Genomic DNA, 17293 nt, shown 5'->3' on the forward strand with positions numbered 1-17293 from the left:
TTAAAATGTTTCTGATATGCACAAAACATACTGAAATTAGTATAACATAACCTGGGACAAGTTCCGATGAAATCGGTTTAGATTTTGATATAGCTTTCCGTCCGATTTTAAATTAAGTAATTTAGTATATGTTGCAAAGTATAGTATAGGTTGCAGAATGACATGTTTATGAATCCAATTTCATTTTACTGGTCCTTCAAAAATGCGACAACTCTTAGGATTCATCGGTTGAATATACCCAAAGTGGTGAAGGGTATCATATAGTCGGCCCCATCCGACTTTACTACTTTCCTTACTGGTTTTTATTTGCACTTCTAGAACATGAATTTATTTTTAAATTATTTAAAAAGTTATTGCATCTTCAAGGTACAAAATAAAGAATGCAGTATATTAGACAGGGATTTAAGTTTTCCTGTGATAAAAGATTTCAAAATAATAAAACAAGTAAAAACAAGTGCTTCCATTAAAAGAGACAAAAACGGGTTATGTCTTTGTGCATGTGTTTGTAACAGGCAAAAGGAAGCGAGATAGACACACGATTCCTTTTTAGAATATGCATAGAATCACTTTTTAAGTCGATTTATGCATGTCCGTCCGTCTGTCTGTCTATGTTAAATTGTAAACAAAGTACAGGCCGCATTTATGATCCGAATTGGATCAGATTTGGCACAGCTCATTTGTTTGGCCCTATTAAAATTGGGAAAAATCGGTTCAGATTTTGATATAGCTCCCATATATAGATTCGTCCGATTTAATGTAAATGGTGCACCAAAGTCCCTATACATCTCTCGATTTGTACGAAATTTGGCACAGCGTAATGAATTAGATCTAGAATGATTTGTGTTAAGTTTCCTGAAAATCGGTTCTGATTTAGATATAGCTCCCATATATATTTTCGTCCGATTTAATGTAAATGGTGCACCAAACTCCATATATGTCTTTCGATTGGCACGAAATTTGGCACAGCGTAATGAATTAGGTCTAGAATGATGTGTGTTAAGTTTACTGAAAATCGGTTTAGATTTAGATATAGCTCCCATATATTTAATGTATCCAAATCTGAACCGATTTCAACGAAAATTGCCACACGATAGGCTATACTAACATAACTATGATATTCAAAATTGTGTGCCTATCGGTCATATTTTGAGCCTTTGGTTTATTATTGACTTAGAATGTGTAGTATTAGAATGTATTGTATTGTATTATTTACTTAGAATGTATGGAGCTATATATAAATACATACGATGTGCAAAATTGTGTGTTAATTGGCTATATTTCGGGTCTTTGGTGCACCATCGGGTGAGACTATATATGAGAGGTATATCCAAATCTGAACCGATTTCGACGAAACTTGACACACGTTATGTTGTAGTAACTTCAGTACGTTGTGCAAAATTGTGTTTCAATCGGGTTCGTCCTTGGGCCAAACAAATGAGCTGTGCCAAATTTCATCCAATTCGGATCATATGCATTTTCTCAAAATGAACTACGGGTCTATTTCGTTTCCATAACATAATACTCTGTACCACAGTGTGGTGAAGGGTATAAAAATTTATACCCAAAATAAAACCCCCAAATAGCATAACATCACCGAAAATAATAGGCGTCGTTCTTGACCATAACCGTAAACTTTCAAGGTGAAGAGCGCGAAATTTTCGTGGTGTTCGGGTCATAATTATGGCCTCCAGAGCGACCAGGAAAATAGACAAACATAAAGTTATTGGTCCATTTCATTCCCAAACGGACGGATACACATGTCTAGATCGACCAGGCTAGTCGAGATATGACGATCGGTATACTTAAAGTTGGGTCTAGGACCAATATTTTGTGGCTTTACAAACTCTTGTACCTACACAAAGCTATAATACCATGACAACATAGTTGTGTAGGGTATAAAAATCAACTTCTATGAAAGTATTTGCAAAAAAATTATATAATTTTTAAATCCTAGTTTTTTAATAGTACTCAAAAAATAAATATTTTTAATGATTGAAAAATTAGTATTAATAAATAATTTAATTCGCTTCGATCCAATTTTTCTCAATGTAAAAAAATTACCAAATATTATATCCGAAGATAATTCCTATCGGTGACAAAATTTTAAATCCCATATCCGTAATAATTTTTATTGGAGATACATTAAGTGCAAATAGGTCTATTCCTACCTCCTGTACAAATTTTCAAAATCTAAAAAAATGAACAAATCTCATACAAATCATATGTGATTAAAACGCTCCATATATGAATAAACAATTGAGCGACCCTCTTATAACCTCCACCATGAAGGGGTCTTTAAATTACAAAAATACGGTAGGATTTTTGCATGGGTTCTATATCAAAACGTCGATTTTTATTATGTTCATGTATTCGTTGTCAGTCTCAAAAACTCCGGAATATAACATCAGCGCCTTTACGGTGGTAAAATGTGATTTAAGCTTCAAAATACCAATAATGGAGCTGTACCGTTATATAGGGGCTTTATCAAAATATAGACCGAGGGATCGCTATATTTAATATAAAGCTTTGAAATTTTCTCAGAACATAAACAACCCATTAACAACCTAGCATATAAAGGTCCCGACAATTGACCTGTTTTCTTTTATCTTGATTTGCAAATAATTTTTCCTATTCTCATAATTTCTTCTTCTAGAAGAAATAAAAACAAATTATCTGATAAAAAAGGAAGTAAAATTTATGCTTAATTTTTATGATAATATAAAAGTTAGTAGTGTGAGAAAATGACTTATCACCAATTTTAAGTCATTTTTATTGGAAATTTAAATAAAAAAATAAAAATAAAATTCTGCACGATAAAGTAAATAGTCTAATATATTAAGTGATAAAGTAATAATAGTAAATCATAAACAAAGATTAGTTTTTTGTCACATAAAGTGTGTGTTTTTTAATTCATTTTCATGCTGACTCTTAAGTAATAAATCAAATTATGCTTTATAATAAGATAAATTATATGATTAGCAAGAATAAACGGATGAAATAAATATAAAAATTCCATAGGAATCCTAATTCCAAAAATCATATAATTTTTTAACAATTGCTATATTCTATAGAATTCCGACTAATAAATGTGAATTAAAATATTTAAAAAAATACCTAATAACTATTTGATATAATTTGCATGTTGATTTTTTATTATATCATAACCGCATTATTTGTATCAAAAAAATATGTATATATTTCACTATAATGCATACAATTTATTATTGGATTTTCTGAATAACATTCAATTTGTTTGAAAATGTAGTTCAATGATAAAAAAATTACATTTGTAATGTTTTATTACCATATAGGGGAAGTATGTTAATGTCAAACCATACAATTAACACAAATGATTAGATGGTCGAGAGACGTGTCGGTTTGGAGAGGCCGGAAAAATTATAGCGTACATATCGAGAAAGTTGTAGGGTAATGCTCCCGGTTAATTTTAAGGTGATTAAAAAAATCCCCTTTTGTGATTGAAAACAGGTTTTAAACAACTCCAAGCTTATAGGTCGGATAATCCTTGAGAAATATTTTTTTTAATCCACGCACAAAAAATTAATTTTATAATATCATGCGAACGGGCTATCTCATTTGAACCAAACTTTGCATAACCTATTATTTATACCAAACCAAGATCAGGTCTAAATATGGAACCCTTTCATCCACTCGTTCTGGTACTTCCTCCACAAAGGGCCATCATTTTTAATATTTATAAATATAATATTATAGGCTAATGGGATGACCGATTTTATCCAAACTGTTATCATCGTAACATTTCTTTCAAATTCAAATTAAGTTCGAAGATTGTGAAAATCGGTACACTTCTTCTGGTACCCCCCCCACAAAAGGTCAATATTTTATAAACTAGTAAATTTAACATAAAATCGGAAAATTCTTCGAAAATTCCGAAGACTTCCGCAAAACACTTTTTTTGCTTTTTTCACGTAAAAAGTCCACAGTAGGCAGTTTATGCTCTGAGAAAATTAAATTCCAAGTTACGCACATACAGATTGCAAAACTGACCTAGGAGCTTCAACGTGCGAAAATAAAATGGTACCTGTGTATGAATGCTATGTAGAAAGATGGAGTTCTATTGAATCTCTATTTCACAGAATAAGTTTTTATTGAAAGGCATAGACCAGAATGGTCAACAGGAGATGTGTCGTGTTCCACCAGGACAACGCTAGGCCACGCACATCTGCAGTAACTCACCAGAAACTTCAGGAGCATGGTTGGGAAGTTTTAATGCATCCGCAATACAGTCCGGAATTAGCACCAAGCGATTATTACCCTTTTCTTGCATTGCAAAATGTCTTTAATTATAAAAAAATTTGTATCTAGGGAGAATTATGAAAATCGACCACTATAGTTTTTTTTTTGCATATAGAGAAATTATATATAAATATGCATATAGAGAACATATGTATATATATATATATATATATATACGGTTAATATGTTGTGTGCCAACATTTTATAGCTCTATCATAAATCTATCTATCGTGACTTCAAATAGAAAAGCAGGCAGGCGTGTCTAAACATACGTGTGCAACGCCTCCAATTATTCACCGGAGATCCCGGTGAATAAATTTTTTCTTTAAAAATCCTCTCATAAGTTAGTTCTATTTTTAAATCCTCTCTAAAAATTCATTGAAGAAATACCCTTTAAAACCCTACGCGTCATTGAAAAATAGAATTTAAAAATGATAATGATAAAATATTCTTTAAAAACCAACGGTTCTGTTGTTCTTTCAAATGTATATTTTTTTAAATTCACAATTATAGTGGTCTTTGAAAAGTATTCTTTGTAAATCCTCGATTATATTGGTCTTTGGATGGATGGTCCCTAGAAGAATAATGTTTATAACACATAATCAATGATCCTTAAAAATTTTATTGCGGAATTTTGGAGGACTTTTATTTAATTTAATTGTGATTTTTGTTTTGTGAATCACATGGGCGAAGTCGCAGATTATGGTTTATGTTCAATCATGTGGTAATAATTTCGTCACATCGCATTTAAACCATGGAAACAATATTATATTACTAACACCCCAAACAATGTGTGGGTGGGTCTCTGTTTTTTAATTTCCTAATTAATTTATTATTTTTTAATAAAACTCCCGCGCTATCGTTCATGATGAAATTTGTAGCAACAATTAAATTGAAATTGCGATGAAAATAAAACCAAAGATATTGGTCTAATGATAAGAAATATGGAAATCATAAATTTTTAATTGATAGCCAATTAACTGCGAATATTTTTGAGATATATATTTTTCTTAGCAGCAAAATTTGTCAAATGACTGATTTTGCACTCTTTACACTCTGATTTTTATCGTACTTTGATCTATGTCAACGATTTGGGAACTTTAATTGTTCAAAATAAATGATTTATATTCTGTGAAAAATTCCACTAAAGTCTAATCACATTTTCTATAATCAACTGTTGAGAATTTATTTCGATTTATTTGAGAATTATTTCATTTTTATTTCTTTTTAAATTCTCTCAATATTTTAAGTGTTTGTTGTTTTCTTTATTATTTCATTCATCAAGATTTGCATTAGTATTCCGTTAGCATTTCATTCTAAGCATGATGTTTGTCGCTACATATAGTCAGGAATTTTAAAATAGTAACGTATAGAAATGATCATTTAACAAAAAATAATTTATTTTTATAGTTCGTTAACATTAAATCAATTCACTTTTGAAATTTAACTTTTATTTCAATCTAATAGGCTTGTACGGCAAACGGCAACTACGTGGTGTTATAAAATAAGTTTGAAGATATGTTTAAGATGAGATAAATCCACGCCTTGGATGGTCTTTGAAAATATATTCTTTAATAAATCCACGCCTTGGATGGTCTTTGAAAATATATTCTTTAATAAATCCACGCCTTGGATGGTCTTTGAAAATATATTCTTTAATAAATCCACGCCTTGGTCCATGAAAAATATTCTTTAAAAACCCCGAAATCCCATATTCTTGTAAATAATACAAATCCTTAATTCACATTTCATATACACTTTTAAGGTATATATAGGATTTATTTATTTATTTTTGCATTTTTGGTTTTCACATTTTCTTCTTCTTAATTTCATTATTTTATTAGGTTTTATGTTTTTAAGTTCAGTTATACTTCATTTGTTTTTAAATCAATTATTCTAAAATGTTATGCAATTTATTTCCATATTTTTTTTTGCTATATGCGTTTTGCAAACTATGTATGTATTTCGATATATATTGATGTATATGTTTCTGTAATGTATGAGTGTATGTAAATATGTTTCTTTTATTTTCGAATCTTTGGGGCGATATAAAGGATGGGGGTGATATTCGGGGGCTTTTTCTTTTTTGATTATATGTAATATATGTATGTATATGTTTTCGAAATGTTTCGACCAAATCCTTATAAGGTAAATTTCCATATATGTATATTGTTTTTAATTTTATTATTATTTGCTTAGTTTTCATTTAAACTTACATTTAACATACGTTTAACGATTAGTTTCTCGGTTTGTTAGTTTATTTTTTGTATTTTTTTACATATAAATATAACACAAAAATAAACATTTATATATCTCCTGTTTTGTTTATGTTTTGATAGCCATTAATTAATTTAATTTTTATTATTTTCTTTCGGTTTAATTAAATAAAAAAAATAAATAATTACAAAATATAATTCAAATCTAGCAGCCATTTTCTTTTCTATATTTTTCTCTTTAATTTTTCAACATTCAACCACCATTTCGCTAAATTTTCTTTTAAAATCTAAAAAACGATTTAATGTGTTGCACATTCATATATAGTTTTTTTTTGTAAATATTTTATTTTATTTATTATTAATTTTCCTTTTTTTTAATAATACCCTACAATTCCTGGCTTTCTAACGATGAGTATAGTTATGAGGGTGGTGGTATAGGATACCATACAAGTTACTTCTCTCTTCTCACTTCATGTACTCACAAAATATTTTATTTGAAATCTACGATGAAAATCTATGATGCGGCGTATGCTGCGATGCACTTCCTCCCGATGGTGTCGATGCAACACCAGCACCGCCAGCCGACGTTGCCGACGATGATGATGTTGTAGGATGTGCTTGCTGATGATGATGGTGGTGGGACGAGGTGGTTGCTGCGGTTGCCGAGGACAAAGCAACCGCAGGAACCACGCTTCAGCGTTTCACCCCAAATAGATTTGGTATCGACTTGATCTTCTTGCGTGAACAATTAATATAATCCTTATACATATCGGAACGTAAGTAGCGTGGATATGAATCACGTTCCATCAGATGATAAACATGGGCGGCAGCAACATCAAAACACCAACGATTTGGTCCATTCGGTGAATTGACAGCTTCGCGTGCCAATTCCACCGACTTCGAATCGACATTAACAGCTTTTGGTGCATCGGGTGCGAGAAATTCTTGCCAAATACGTTGTATCGTCTCTTTGATTTCACTTTGAGGTAGTGCCTTCATTTCTTGGACCGATTCCCAGAACCTACAAAGAAAAAATATCGAATATAAATAAAAATGTTTAAAAGAAAGAGGACCAGGTTAAAATCTCCATCACGGGGAACCAAAAAAAAAAAATCTAAAAACTTGGGTACCATTATTCTGAATATATTATTTATTGATATTTTTATGGAAGCACCACGGAATATCCTATACTGAAAATATGAATTCTTGCTTGAAGGTAATTGTTGATCCTCTGAAAAACTTAAATACGAAATTATAGCCGTTTCGGTCAGAAAATTTGCCAAATATATCTAACATACTTCTCTACATATAGATGTTTAGTGAAAGCATGCGCCGCAAATTACCAACACTCCCATTAGTCCACCTCCTATCAGTCTTGTAAATGGTAATACTTTGTCTTCAATATGGCGATACTTTCCTGACGTTTTTTTTTTTTTTTTTTTGCAAATAGATGGCATAGATTTTGTTAAGAGGTATATGAACTTTTAAAGAACTTACACATGCGAAAGCCTTCTTTGTACAAAAATCCTTCTATATAAAACAAAGGACCTTTAGATCGATTACAACGTCGGCGTGCATGTCTAAAGATCAAGGCATTAATCATGACGTTATTAGGAGGAAGACTATAAAAAGTTAGTACAATAAAGTCCAGACGTGATATTATAGCAGAGTTTTTCTGAAGAGTGGATAACTTTGTTCAAGGACTCTATAAAGGTATTCTACAAATAGAAAAACTTCTAATAATAACAACGTCTTGTGGTAGAACTTCCATACCATGGTCTTCCGGAGTACTTATACAGTCAGGAGAGCTTTCTGTGGTCCTTTCAAAAGTCTTATTCTATCATTTATAAAAAATCATTTTAAAGATCCCCAAAGGATAGGTCCTATACATGTCATATAGGTCCTATACATGTCAACAAAAAGAAATTAGAGAGAGAGAGAGGAGAAATTAGGGCAAATATGTAAAGTAGGACGGAGTAGGAAAATAGGTATGATATTAATAATATGTTTAAATATTTTAGAAAAAATCAATGGTAGTCATCAACGGAATGTGCAGAAGGAAGGTATAGTTCTAGTTGTATTTTGCAAAGCAAAAGGTTTCATGAGAACAGACTACTTGAAGGTATTTTAAAGACAGTCTGTACACTATCATAAGGTATTCTTTAAAAACAGAAGAGCCGGAACTATGTAGAAGGAATACTGACTTGGGGTTCTAATTATAAAAAGCAGATCCTTCAGAAACATTTCAAAGATAAACACCTTCAGTGGTCTTTTAAGGGGACATTCCAACTCGCAAGAAACTTCTAGGGATTTTCTGCAGACCGAACAACTTTCATAGGTATTAGCTATATCTAAATCTGAACCGATTTTCAGGAAACTTAACACACATCATTGTAGACCTAATTAATTACGCTGTGTCATTTACCTTAAATCGGACGAAAATATAATGTGGACCGATTTCCAGGCAACTTAACACACGTCATTCTAGACATAATTCATTACGCTATGCCAAATTTCGTACAAATCGAAAGATATGTAGTGACATTGGTACACCATTTACCTTAAATCGGACGAAAATATATATGGGAGCTATATCTAAATTTGGACCGATTTCCAGGAAACTTAACGCACATCATTCTAGACATAATTCATTACGCTATGCCAAATTTCGTGCAAATCGAACGATATATAGAAACATTGGTACACCATTTACATTAAATCGGAGGAAAACATATATGGGAGCTATATCTAAATCTGGACCGATTTTTCCCAATTTCAAAAGGGTTCGTCCTTGGGCCAAAAAAGTGACCTACGCCATCATCCAAATCGGATCATAAATGCGTCCTGTACTTTGTTCACAAAAATACATGGACAGACTGACAGACGGGCAGACGGACGGACATGCATAAATCGACTTAAAAAGTGATTCTATGCATATTCTAAAAAGGAACCATGGATCTATCTCGATTATTTTTACCTGTTACAAACATATGCACAAAGACATAATACCCTGTACCACAATGTGGTGAAGGGTATAAACAAAACACCATTGAATGTTAACGATATAAGGGTTCCACAAGGGCTTCTACAAATGAGAGAAGGTGAATGTCGTCAAGGGTATTCAAAGAAAAAAGACAGAACGCCTTGAGAAAGTGACAATAGAAAAAAAAACAAAATGCATCCCATTCCAAAGAATTTCAGACTTTGAATGGCGATTAGGTGGCCTTTGCTCAATCTAATACCAGAAGCTGTCTCCGAGAGTTTATCATTATTATCAATTTCAATTAAGATACTATAAACTATTTGATACTTACAATAAATTCTCATAACTATATTCCTTTTCCAGAAATTTGGCAAATTGTTCACGGCCCATAGGATCCTTCAATAGTTCACGCATACTAAATGCCCAGCGTTTGCAACGTCTCATGGATACCTCTTTGCTGTAAAATTAAGTATGTAATTAAATCCAATATTCTTAAATTTATAGTCCACAATTATGCTCACCTATTTTTCTCGGCATCCCACATCTCTGTGCTATCCGTTTGCCAGGGATTTGGCAAATCCGGTGAGGTTATAAAGTAATCAAATTCATTATATTGCTCATAATAGGATACCAACCTATAAACGATAATATTTTAATTATCATATAAATTGTCTCCAAAGTTTCGACTACTTACGCTTCTGCCGCCTTCGAAACTTTTATTGTACGACGTTCCAGCTTTTGCTTCCTCAGCGTTATAATGCGCGTTAATAATTCTATAGGATTTTTGGCAACTGAGGCACCCCCAGAACCGGTACCATGACTAGAGGCACCTCTACGATATGCTTTTTTAATATCAATCTCAGTGGTATTGACACAACCTGGCATCGGGCGATGTACATCCCAAAAGGCTCGTTCTTGTGAATCGAGAACTTTGCGTTCGAGTTTATCGCGCTTCTTGGCCACCTTACTTTGTGATTCAGCCTGAAATGGAGAATTATTTTTATGAGATCTAATAAAAATCAATATCGACGCCTCCGAACCGTAGTATGCTAAGTCTGAAAAGTGAGTTTTTCAGTAGAAGCTTTAAAAGTATGGAAGTTTCTTTAATCGTACGTGCAATGTTAAGTACATTTTTGCTTATAACTTTGGTTTGGATTGGCCGATGATTACCAAAATGTCAGTGAATTTAAATTAAGGACCGTAGTATCTAAAACGTAAAGAACTTTAAAACATGCATACTAGCATACTATGGTTCGGAGGCGTCGATATACATAATTATTTTTTGTACTAACCTGCATAAATATAAATTCCCATTTGCGTGAAAACATTTTCTGCAGCTTCGCTAAGTTTTCTGCCTCATAATCGGCCAATTCTAGGCGGGTTTTATTTTGCATCGTCCGTTTGCACAAATAGACGGCATAATCGGTGTTCTCGGGTTCCCAACAGTTTGAGGGCCAGAAATATGGTGTTTGGAATCTATGATAATTAAGATAATATAAATTAAAAATTATTTAATAAAAAAAATGTGCGAAGAGGTCAGGAATGCTTAAATTCCAGTTGAGGTCTAGAAGGTATATACATGAAAACAAGTAAGCATATCAGTACAGTCGGACGGCAATATGATAACTAACTCAACTATCACTGAACTGAACATATACGCTATTATTGTCATTCTTTTCTCAAAAGTATTGGTCCATTTAACCTTCTAAATATTGTCCTATCAAAAGATCCCCCTCCCCTCAAATCAACGTAGCCTCTATAGGACTAGAAAACTAGAAAAAATAAAGTTTTTACTCCAGAATATTTTTCGAGTTTTACCAGAAACTATAGGTAATATATGTTTGAATATTCGACAACTCTTCATAATATACAATTTACGTGAAATTTATAAGTGTTCGTAGATAAAATTTTTTCTTTACAAGGATCGGATAAACGTGGAAAAGCACAATGAAAAAAATCCAAATATTGATTTCGTGTCTTTGGGACCCCATTTAAACTCATATTAACGAATTTTTTTTTATTAAAATCTCGTCTTGTTGTATTTAGTTTATGGTTCGAGAAAATAAGGAAAAAAAGACACACAAGGACTTGAGGTAAACCGACGTTTCGTAGTAGCCTTCATATAACGTTACCCCCAATATTCAATATTTAGGGGAATTTGGTTCAAAGTTGATATTTTGGATTATTATAATTATAATTTTTGGCCTTCTTTTAAAAGGGCCTTTTTTATTGGTTCCCATTATATCGGTATCTCTAAAACACCAGTATTGTGGGGGTATTTTTAGATGAGTGTTAACAATTTCCCTACCAATCAATATGAATACTGGTTCGGGGTAGATCCCATATTTTTTTATTTTTTTCTGGATACTTAAAAAAATTTTGCCGTTTTTCGATTAAAGAAGTGTCAGTAAATCTGTGAACAAGTAAACAAAGTAAACACCACGTGCTGTTTATTACAACTTTCTTAAACATGGTTTTGTTCTTCATGTGCTGACTGTGACATTGTCTGGTATTAGGTTGTTTATTTGGGAAGAAATTAAGCGGTGCTTTATGGAAGTAATGTAAAACTCATGAATCTAAATTATAAACTTTCTGGAATGTCAAATTATAGCCACTTCATAGTACCGCAAACGGGTCGCGTCTGCCCTTATATGGGGAGGTTGTGTCAAAAAATGGACTTACATCGAAAAATTTCCGATTTTATGTAAATGGTATAATATCCTTCGATTTGCACGAAATTTGGCACAGCGTACTGAATAAAGTCTACAACGATGTGTGTTAAACTTGATCCGATGTTAGGTAATAGTGCACCAAAGTCCCTTTATATCCTTCGATTTCCACGAAATTTGGCACAGCGTACGATTTTATCTAAATGGTGCATCAAAGACCCTATATACTTCGATTGAAATGAAATTTGGCGTAGCGTACTGAATTGAGTCTAGAATCATGTGTGATAAGTTTCCGAAAAATCGGTTCAGATTTCGATATAGCTCCCAAATATATTTTCGTCTGATTCTATGTAAATAGTGCACCAAAGTCTTTATATATCTTTCGATTTGCATGAAATTTGGCATAGCGTAACGGATAAAGCCTAGAAAGATGCGTGTTAATTTTCGTGAATATTGATTTAGATTTCTATATAGCTCCCACATATATATTAAATTTTTAACAATGCGGCGTACCGAATAGCGTGTATATATTTTAAGTCGTTTTCCATAAATTAATCCCATGTTACGCAGACGACTCTAAATCTGCCCGAATGAAATTAAATTTAGCGTAGGTTGGAGAAAGAGGGAACATTGACATGCAATAGTTAGAATACATATGTACAATATACCCAAAGTGGTGAGAGGTATCATATAGTCGGCCCAGTCTGACTTTACTACTTTCTTTACTGGTTTAAATTACAGCTACTTCGATGGGAAAAAAGGTATTACATTTTTAAAAGTATGCAAATAGGACGGAAATTGTATATGTATTATATGACTACATATAGAAAATTGTCCGCATAATGATTTCTGCCCAGAGAACCTCTCAAAATACCGAAAATAGGTCGGTACTTTAATATGAGGGCTATGAGCAAACCTTGAAATAGATTGATAATTTTCTGCATATGTGCCAGCCTCCAAAAACGCGCAATGTGATATTACAATCAATTATATTAAGGGAACCCCCCCCCCATTCTCGAATTTTTATTTCTAAGATTTTAAATGGGCTGGTAAATGAATACCAATGCTTGTTAAGGTTTGTAACTTGGCACATATATATTTGAAGATTTAAAAAGGAAGAAAAATAATTCACCTCACTGGAACATCGGAATCCGAAAATTCCAACTGTGTTAGAAAGAGGACATGTCTGGCTCTCGTATGAACTAGGAATATTGACTTCGCACAACAATTAACAAAATGGCGGAACTTTGAAAATTTGTTTTATGGAAAATCGCCTATTTTTTACCACAAACTAAGTTAAAAAATAAGGAAGATATTCACCGATTGGCTTTATCCTAGTTCATACGAGAGCTACACACTCCCAGAGAAACTTTGAAACCGATTGGATTATTATTATTTTCACACTCCCAGAGAAAATTTGAAACCGATTGGATTATTAGTTTTTGAGTTATCGTGCCCGCCATTCGTTTTGAGAATAACGCGTTTAAAGTTTGAGAAGCTCTTTAGCCGTCACTTGATGCTGACACAATAAATCGGCTATATCTTCAAGAGTTCTTGAGATTTTCACTTGAAATTTTGTAGGAACATTCTAGAATTAGAGTAGATTCGAATTAAATCAACAAAATTTTGACACCGAGAATGGGGGGGGGGGGTCCTTTTAAAAAACGTCCCAACCGCTCTCTGGAGGCTACCCCGAAATACGGACCAATATTGATAATTCTAGGTAGAAAGTCTAATGGGAATCCGAAATATCAAATTGAAACCACTTCGGTTGAATAACGTGCCTAAAGTCACAAAACCACCGAATAATTGAAATATGGACCCAAATTGATAATGTTGGTAGGCAGATTTTTCTCCAATGAAAATCCAAAATATCAAATTAAAGCCAATTCGGTTGGGGCTATTCTAAAAAGTACAGATATATCCCATTTTCAATACCAAACATCCTAGGAATATTAGAAATGTGCAGAACTTCAAACATCTGTCTTCAATATTGCGAGCTATACCGTTATTTAATCAGACAGACGGACATGGTTATATCGACATAGCATTTTATTCTGATTAAGAAAAGAATTTTAAGAAATACAGATCTAATTATTGGCTATAAGCTAAATTCCTTCTATAAACTTTTTAGCACTTTCTAGCACTTTAAACAAAATCTAGCATTTTCAATTGACATATTGACACTGGACATAATGGTATTTCGTTTTCTCCTGACCGAACTTAACAATGTTTTCACCTGTTTTGATATAAAAAACATATCTCATGTTATAATACCTACCGATAAAATGTTCCATCATTTTTCACCGTCAACTGATGATCATCAATGGGGAAAATATAACCGTGAGAGGCCAACAAATGGGCAAAATGCAATGCTTCGGTGACATCTTCAACATCGAGATTTTTCAATATCCACGATATTAGATCGGCGCCCGTAAAGACCGAAGGAACTTTGGTCATAAAACCTTTAACGGTGCGTACCGAGACCCCGGTGCTTTCCGCCTGCATTTTCTCAACAATTGCCTCCATCTAAAATACATAGAGAGTCAGATTATTGATAAATTGAAAACTATGTTGAAAATCCGAACCTTTTTATACACCAAAATATTGGGAGCATCTTCATTTTTATTTTTACTATGATTAACATTTCCACTGTGACTGGGAAGCTGGCAATGCTGCGATGAGGACGAGGATGGTGGCGGTGGTTGTTGTCCTTGTCCTCCGGTACCTTGATGATGTGATTGTTGTTGATTTCTTTGATGGTGGGATGATCCAGACGAATTCGCTCCCGACGAAGCTCCAGCTGTGCTGGCCGATGATGATGATGTAGCGGCATTGGTATTTACCTTATTGATTTGTATCGATGAGGGTAATAGGGTCTGTTGTTGGGCCGTTGTTGAGGAGGGAGTATTACACGTGGTGGTGGAGGAGGAGGGGGGTTTTGAAGTAGAGGAACAGTTTGTTGTGGTGGTGGTGGTGTTGTTCAATTTACTGGGTGTGGAAGCCGTAATGGTGGGTGTTGTAGATTTAGTGGTACTTTCACTAGTTTTGTTGGCGGTGTTGGTGGGGGTGGTAGTTTCTGTTGTAGTAGTTGTTGTTGCTGTTATTTGTACTGTTGTTACTGTTTCTAGTTTTGATGATGTGTTGTTGTTATTGTTATTAATTATGGTGGTGGTAGTTGTTGTTTCTGTTTTAGTATCGCATGAGGTGGTTTCCGTTTCCTTAGATGTTTTTACACAATTTGTGCTAACATTGTCATATTCCTTTGATGTCGTATCACCTTTGTCTTCAATTGTTGTTTTGGTGGCAGGAAGTGCATTAGCCGGGGGGTTTTCACTATCCTTAACTGCATGGCCAGGAGTAACCTTGCCGTCCACTTCATTTTCTTTGTTGTCAATACTACTAAGGTGGGAGCTCTTTTCATCCTCTGTAATTGGTTTTTCAACATCCATTTTCTCTTTAATATTCAGGCTACCATTATTTAGTCCTACACTAGCAGCACCACCAACCCCAGTACAAGACATCGTGACCTCTTCTGCCGCAGCTCCTCCATTAAGCGATGTGGTGGTATTTTCAACTTTTTGGGCCATGGCATTGGCTATCGTCGCTTGTGTCTTATCCACTTCTGTAGACATTGTTACCATGTTTTATTGCGCGTTTTTTCCCTCCGTCCTGTTTCCTTGTTTGTCTAGGTGTGTGTGAGGGTTTTTTGTTGCTGTTGTTGTTTTACACGAAAAAAAAAAACAGAAATGCTAAATGTTTACTAGACTTGTTAACAACCTTGCCGTTATAGACGAGGTAGGTTCGTCATTTGCCAGACCGGAACTATAAAAGTAATGTCCCTCCTCTTGCTCTTCTTCTTCTACGACTTCTTGAGGGCTTTTTTTTTTTGTAAATAGCGTCTTGTTAATGTTGTTTTAGGATATTTTCTTTATTGATTTTTTTAATAACGAACATTTTTAATAGTCATGTTAATAATGTTGTTTTTGGTGTTGTTCTTCTTCTTCTTGTTCTGTTGCTATATCCTTGGGCGGTAATTTGTTGGAAATTTTGTTGTTGAGGTTCTTTCTTAAATTCAATATTTCTTTAGTTGTATCGATGGGTAAGTTTACAATAATTTTTATTTAAAGAGCTTCGTTTGGAGGTTTTTATAGTAGACGAGAGTCCTCTCGCTGAGTGTGTGTGTGTACGTGTGATTGTGTGCTGTTTACTATTACAATACCATCATCGCTGCAATGTCACGGCGGTGTATAAAGGTAACCAACATATGTATTTGAGTCATAGTTTACACACTTCACCTTCACACGGAAACACACAACGTTACCACCATTACCGTTAGACCCAGCCGACACGGAAAGAGGGATACGCACAAGAAATGTCCTTTGCTTCTGGTTGGTTGCCAAAGGACTTACTGCTGGCACAGTTGTTCCAACTTTGCTTTCAACAAAAAGCAACACACCTTATTTACTGAGGATTGAGGAGTCCGTCCGTCCTCTTTCAATATTTCGGTTTTTTTTTCACTTTTTGTCATGCACGTAAAATATTATGTCCCCTGGTGGCTACACCTTCGATAAACAATTATTATTTATTTCTCTTTTTTTTCAAGGGACCTCTTAATTAAACACTTTTTTTCCAATTTTTATTCCCCAAAAAATTTTCCACTTTCCACCAATAATTTTTCCTTGTCAATTTTCTTTTTTTTCTGCTTCTTCTTGCTGTTTTGTGCAATTTTTCACTTTTTTCACTACTCCTCAACAATTTGTTCTTTCGTTCTCGGTTCGCTCATTCAAACACACTCTCGATGGATTCGAATTGATTTCGATAATTTCTTTTATGGTTTTTGTTTGTGTGTGTGCTGCTCTTCGCTCGCTCTCAAAGGACATGCATTGTGAATATTTCGACTCTTATTTTGGATGTGGAGTGTTTGTCTCGGTGTGCATGAGTGTGTCCGTGTGTGTGTGTTTGTTTCTTTATTTATAACCTCTCGTAAATGTTACTGCCTTCCTGTCGTCGTCAACGTCGTCTGCCACACACATTACAGGACATTAGTTAGTTGTCCTGTATAGACATTTGTATCCATATCGGCCATAATTGTATTTGTGTTGGCGTACACACTCACATACTCGTTCTTCAATTTTCCACATTTGTAA

General features: G+C 33.7%; 1 protein-coding gene across 1 annotated transcript; it reads right to left on the reverse strand.

The window, feature by feature from the left end:
• Nucleotides 1–7080: 7080 nt before the first annotated feature.
• On the reverse strand, nucleotides 7081–15787 carry LOC133322813 (regulator of G-protein signaling 7-like). Its single transcript, XM_061531768.1, has 8 exons — nucleotides 15424–15787; nucleotides 14732–15270; nucleotides 14425–14672; nucleotides 10767–10950; nucleotides 10169–10455; nucleotides 9996–10109; nucleotides 9806–9931; nucleotides 7081–7512 (listed from the first exon to the last, which is right to left on the reverse strand). Exons 1-8 carry the CDS (start codon nucleotides 15785–15787, stop codon nucleotides 7185–7187), a joined length of 2190 nt encoding a protein of 729 aa, XP_061387752.1. The 3' UTR covers nucleotides 7081–7184.
• Nucleotides 15788–17293: the final 1506 nt, after the last annotated feature.

The sequence above is a fragment of the Musca vetustissima genome, unplaced genomic scaffold, assembly GCF_032173495.1.
Source record: "Musca vetustissima isolate MV318-11 ecotype Yass unplaced genomic scaffold, APGP_CSIRO_Mvet_v1 utg354616, whole genome shotgun sequence".
NCBI classification, from domain to species: Eukaryota; Metazoa; Arthropoda; class Insecta; order Diptera; family Muscidae; genus Musca; species Musca vetustissima.

Coding starts and splice junctions, on each gene's coding strand:
- LOC133322813 (XM_061531768.1), bottom strand. CDS start 15,787: ATGGTAACAATGTCTACAGAAGTGGATAAGACACAAGCGACGATAGCC. Junction 10,110..10,168: donor GTTTCGAAGGCGGCAGAAGC/GTAAGTAGTCGA, acceptor TATCGTTTATAG/GTTGGTATCCTATTATGAGC. Junction 7,513..9,805: donor TATAGTTATGAGAATTTATT/GTAAGTATCAAA, acceptor TTTTCTTTGTAG/GTTCTGGGAATCGGTCCAAG.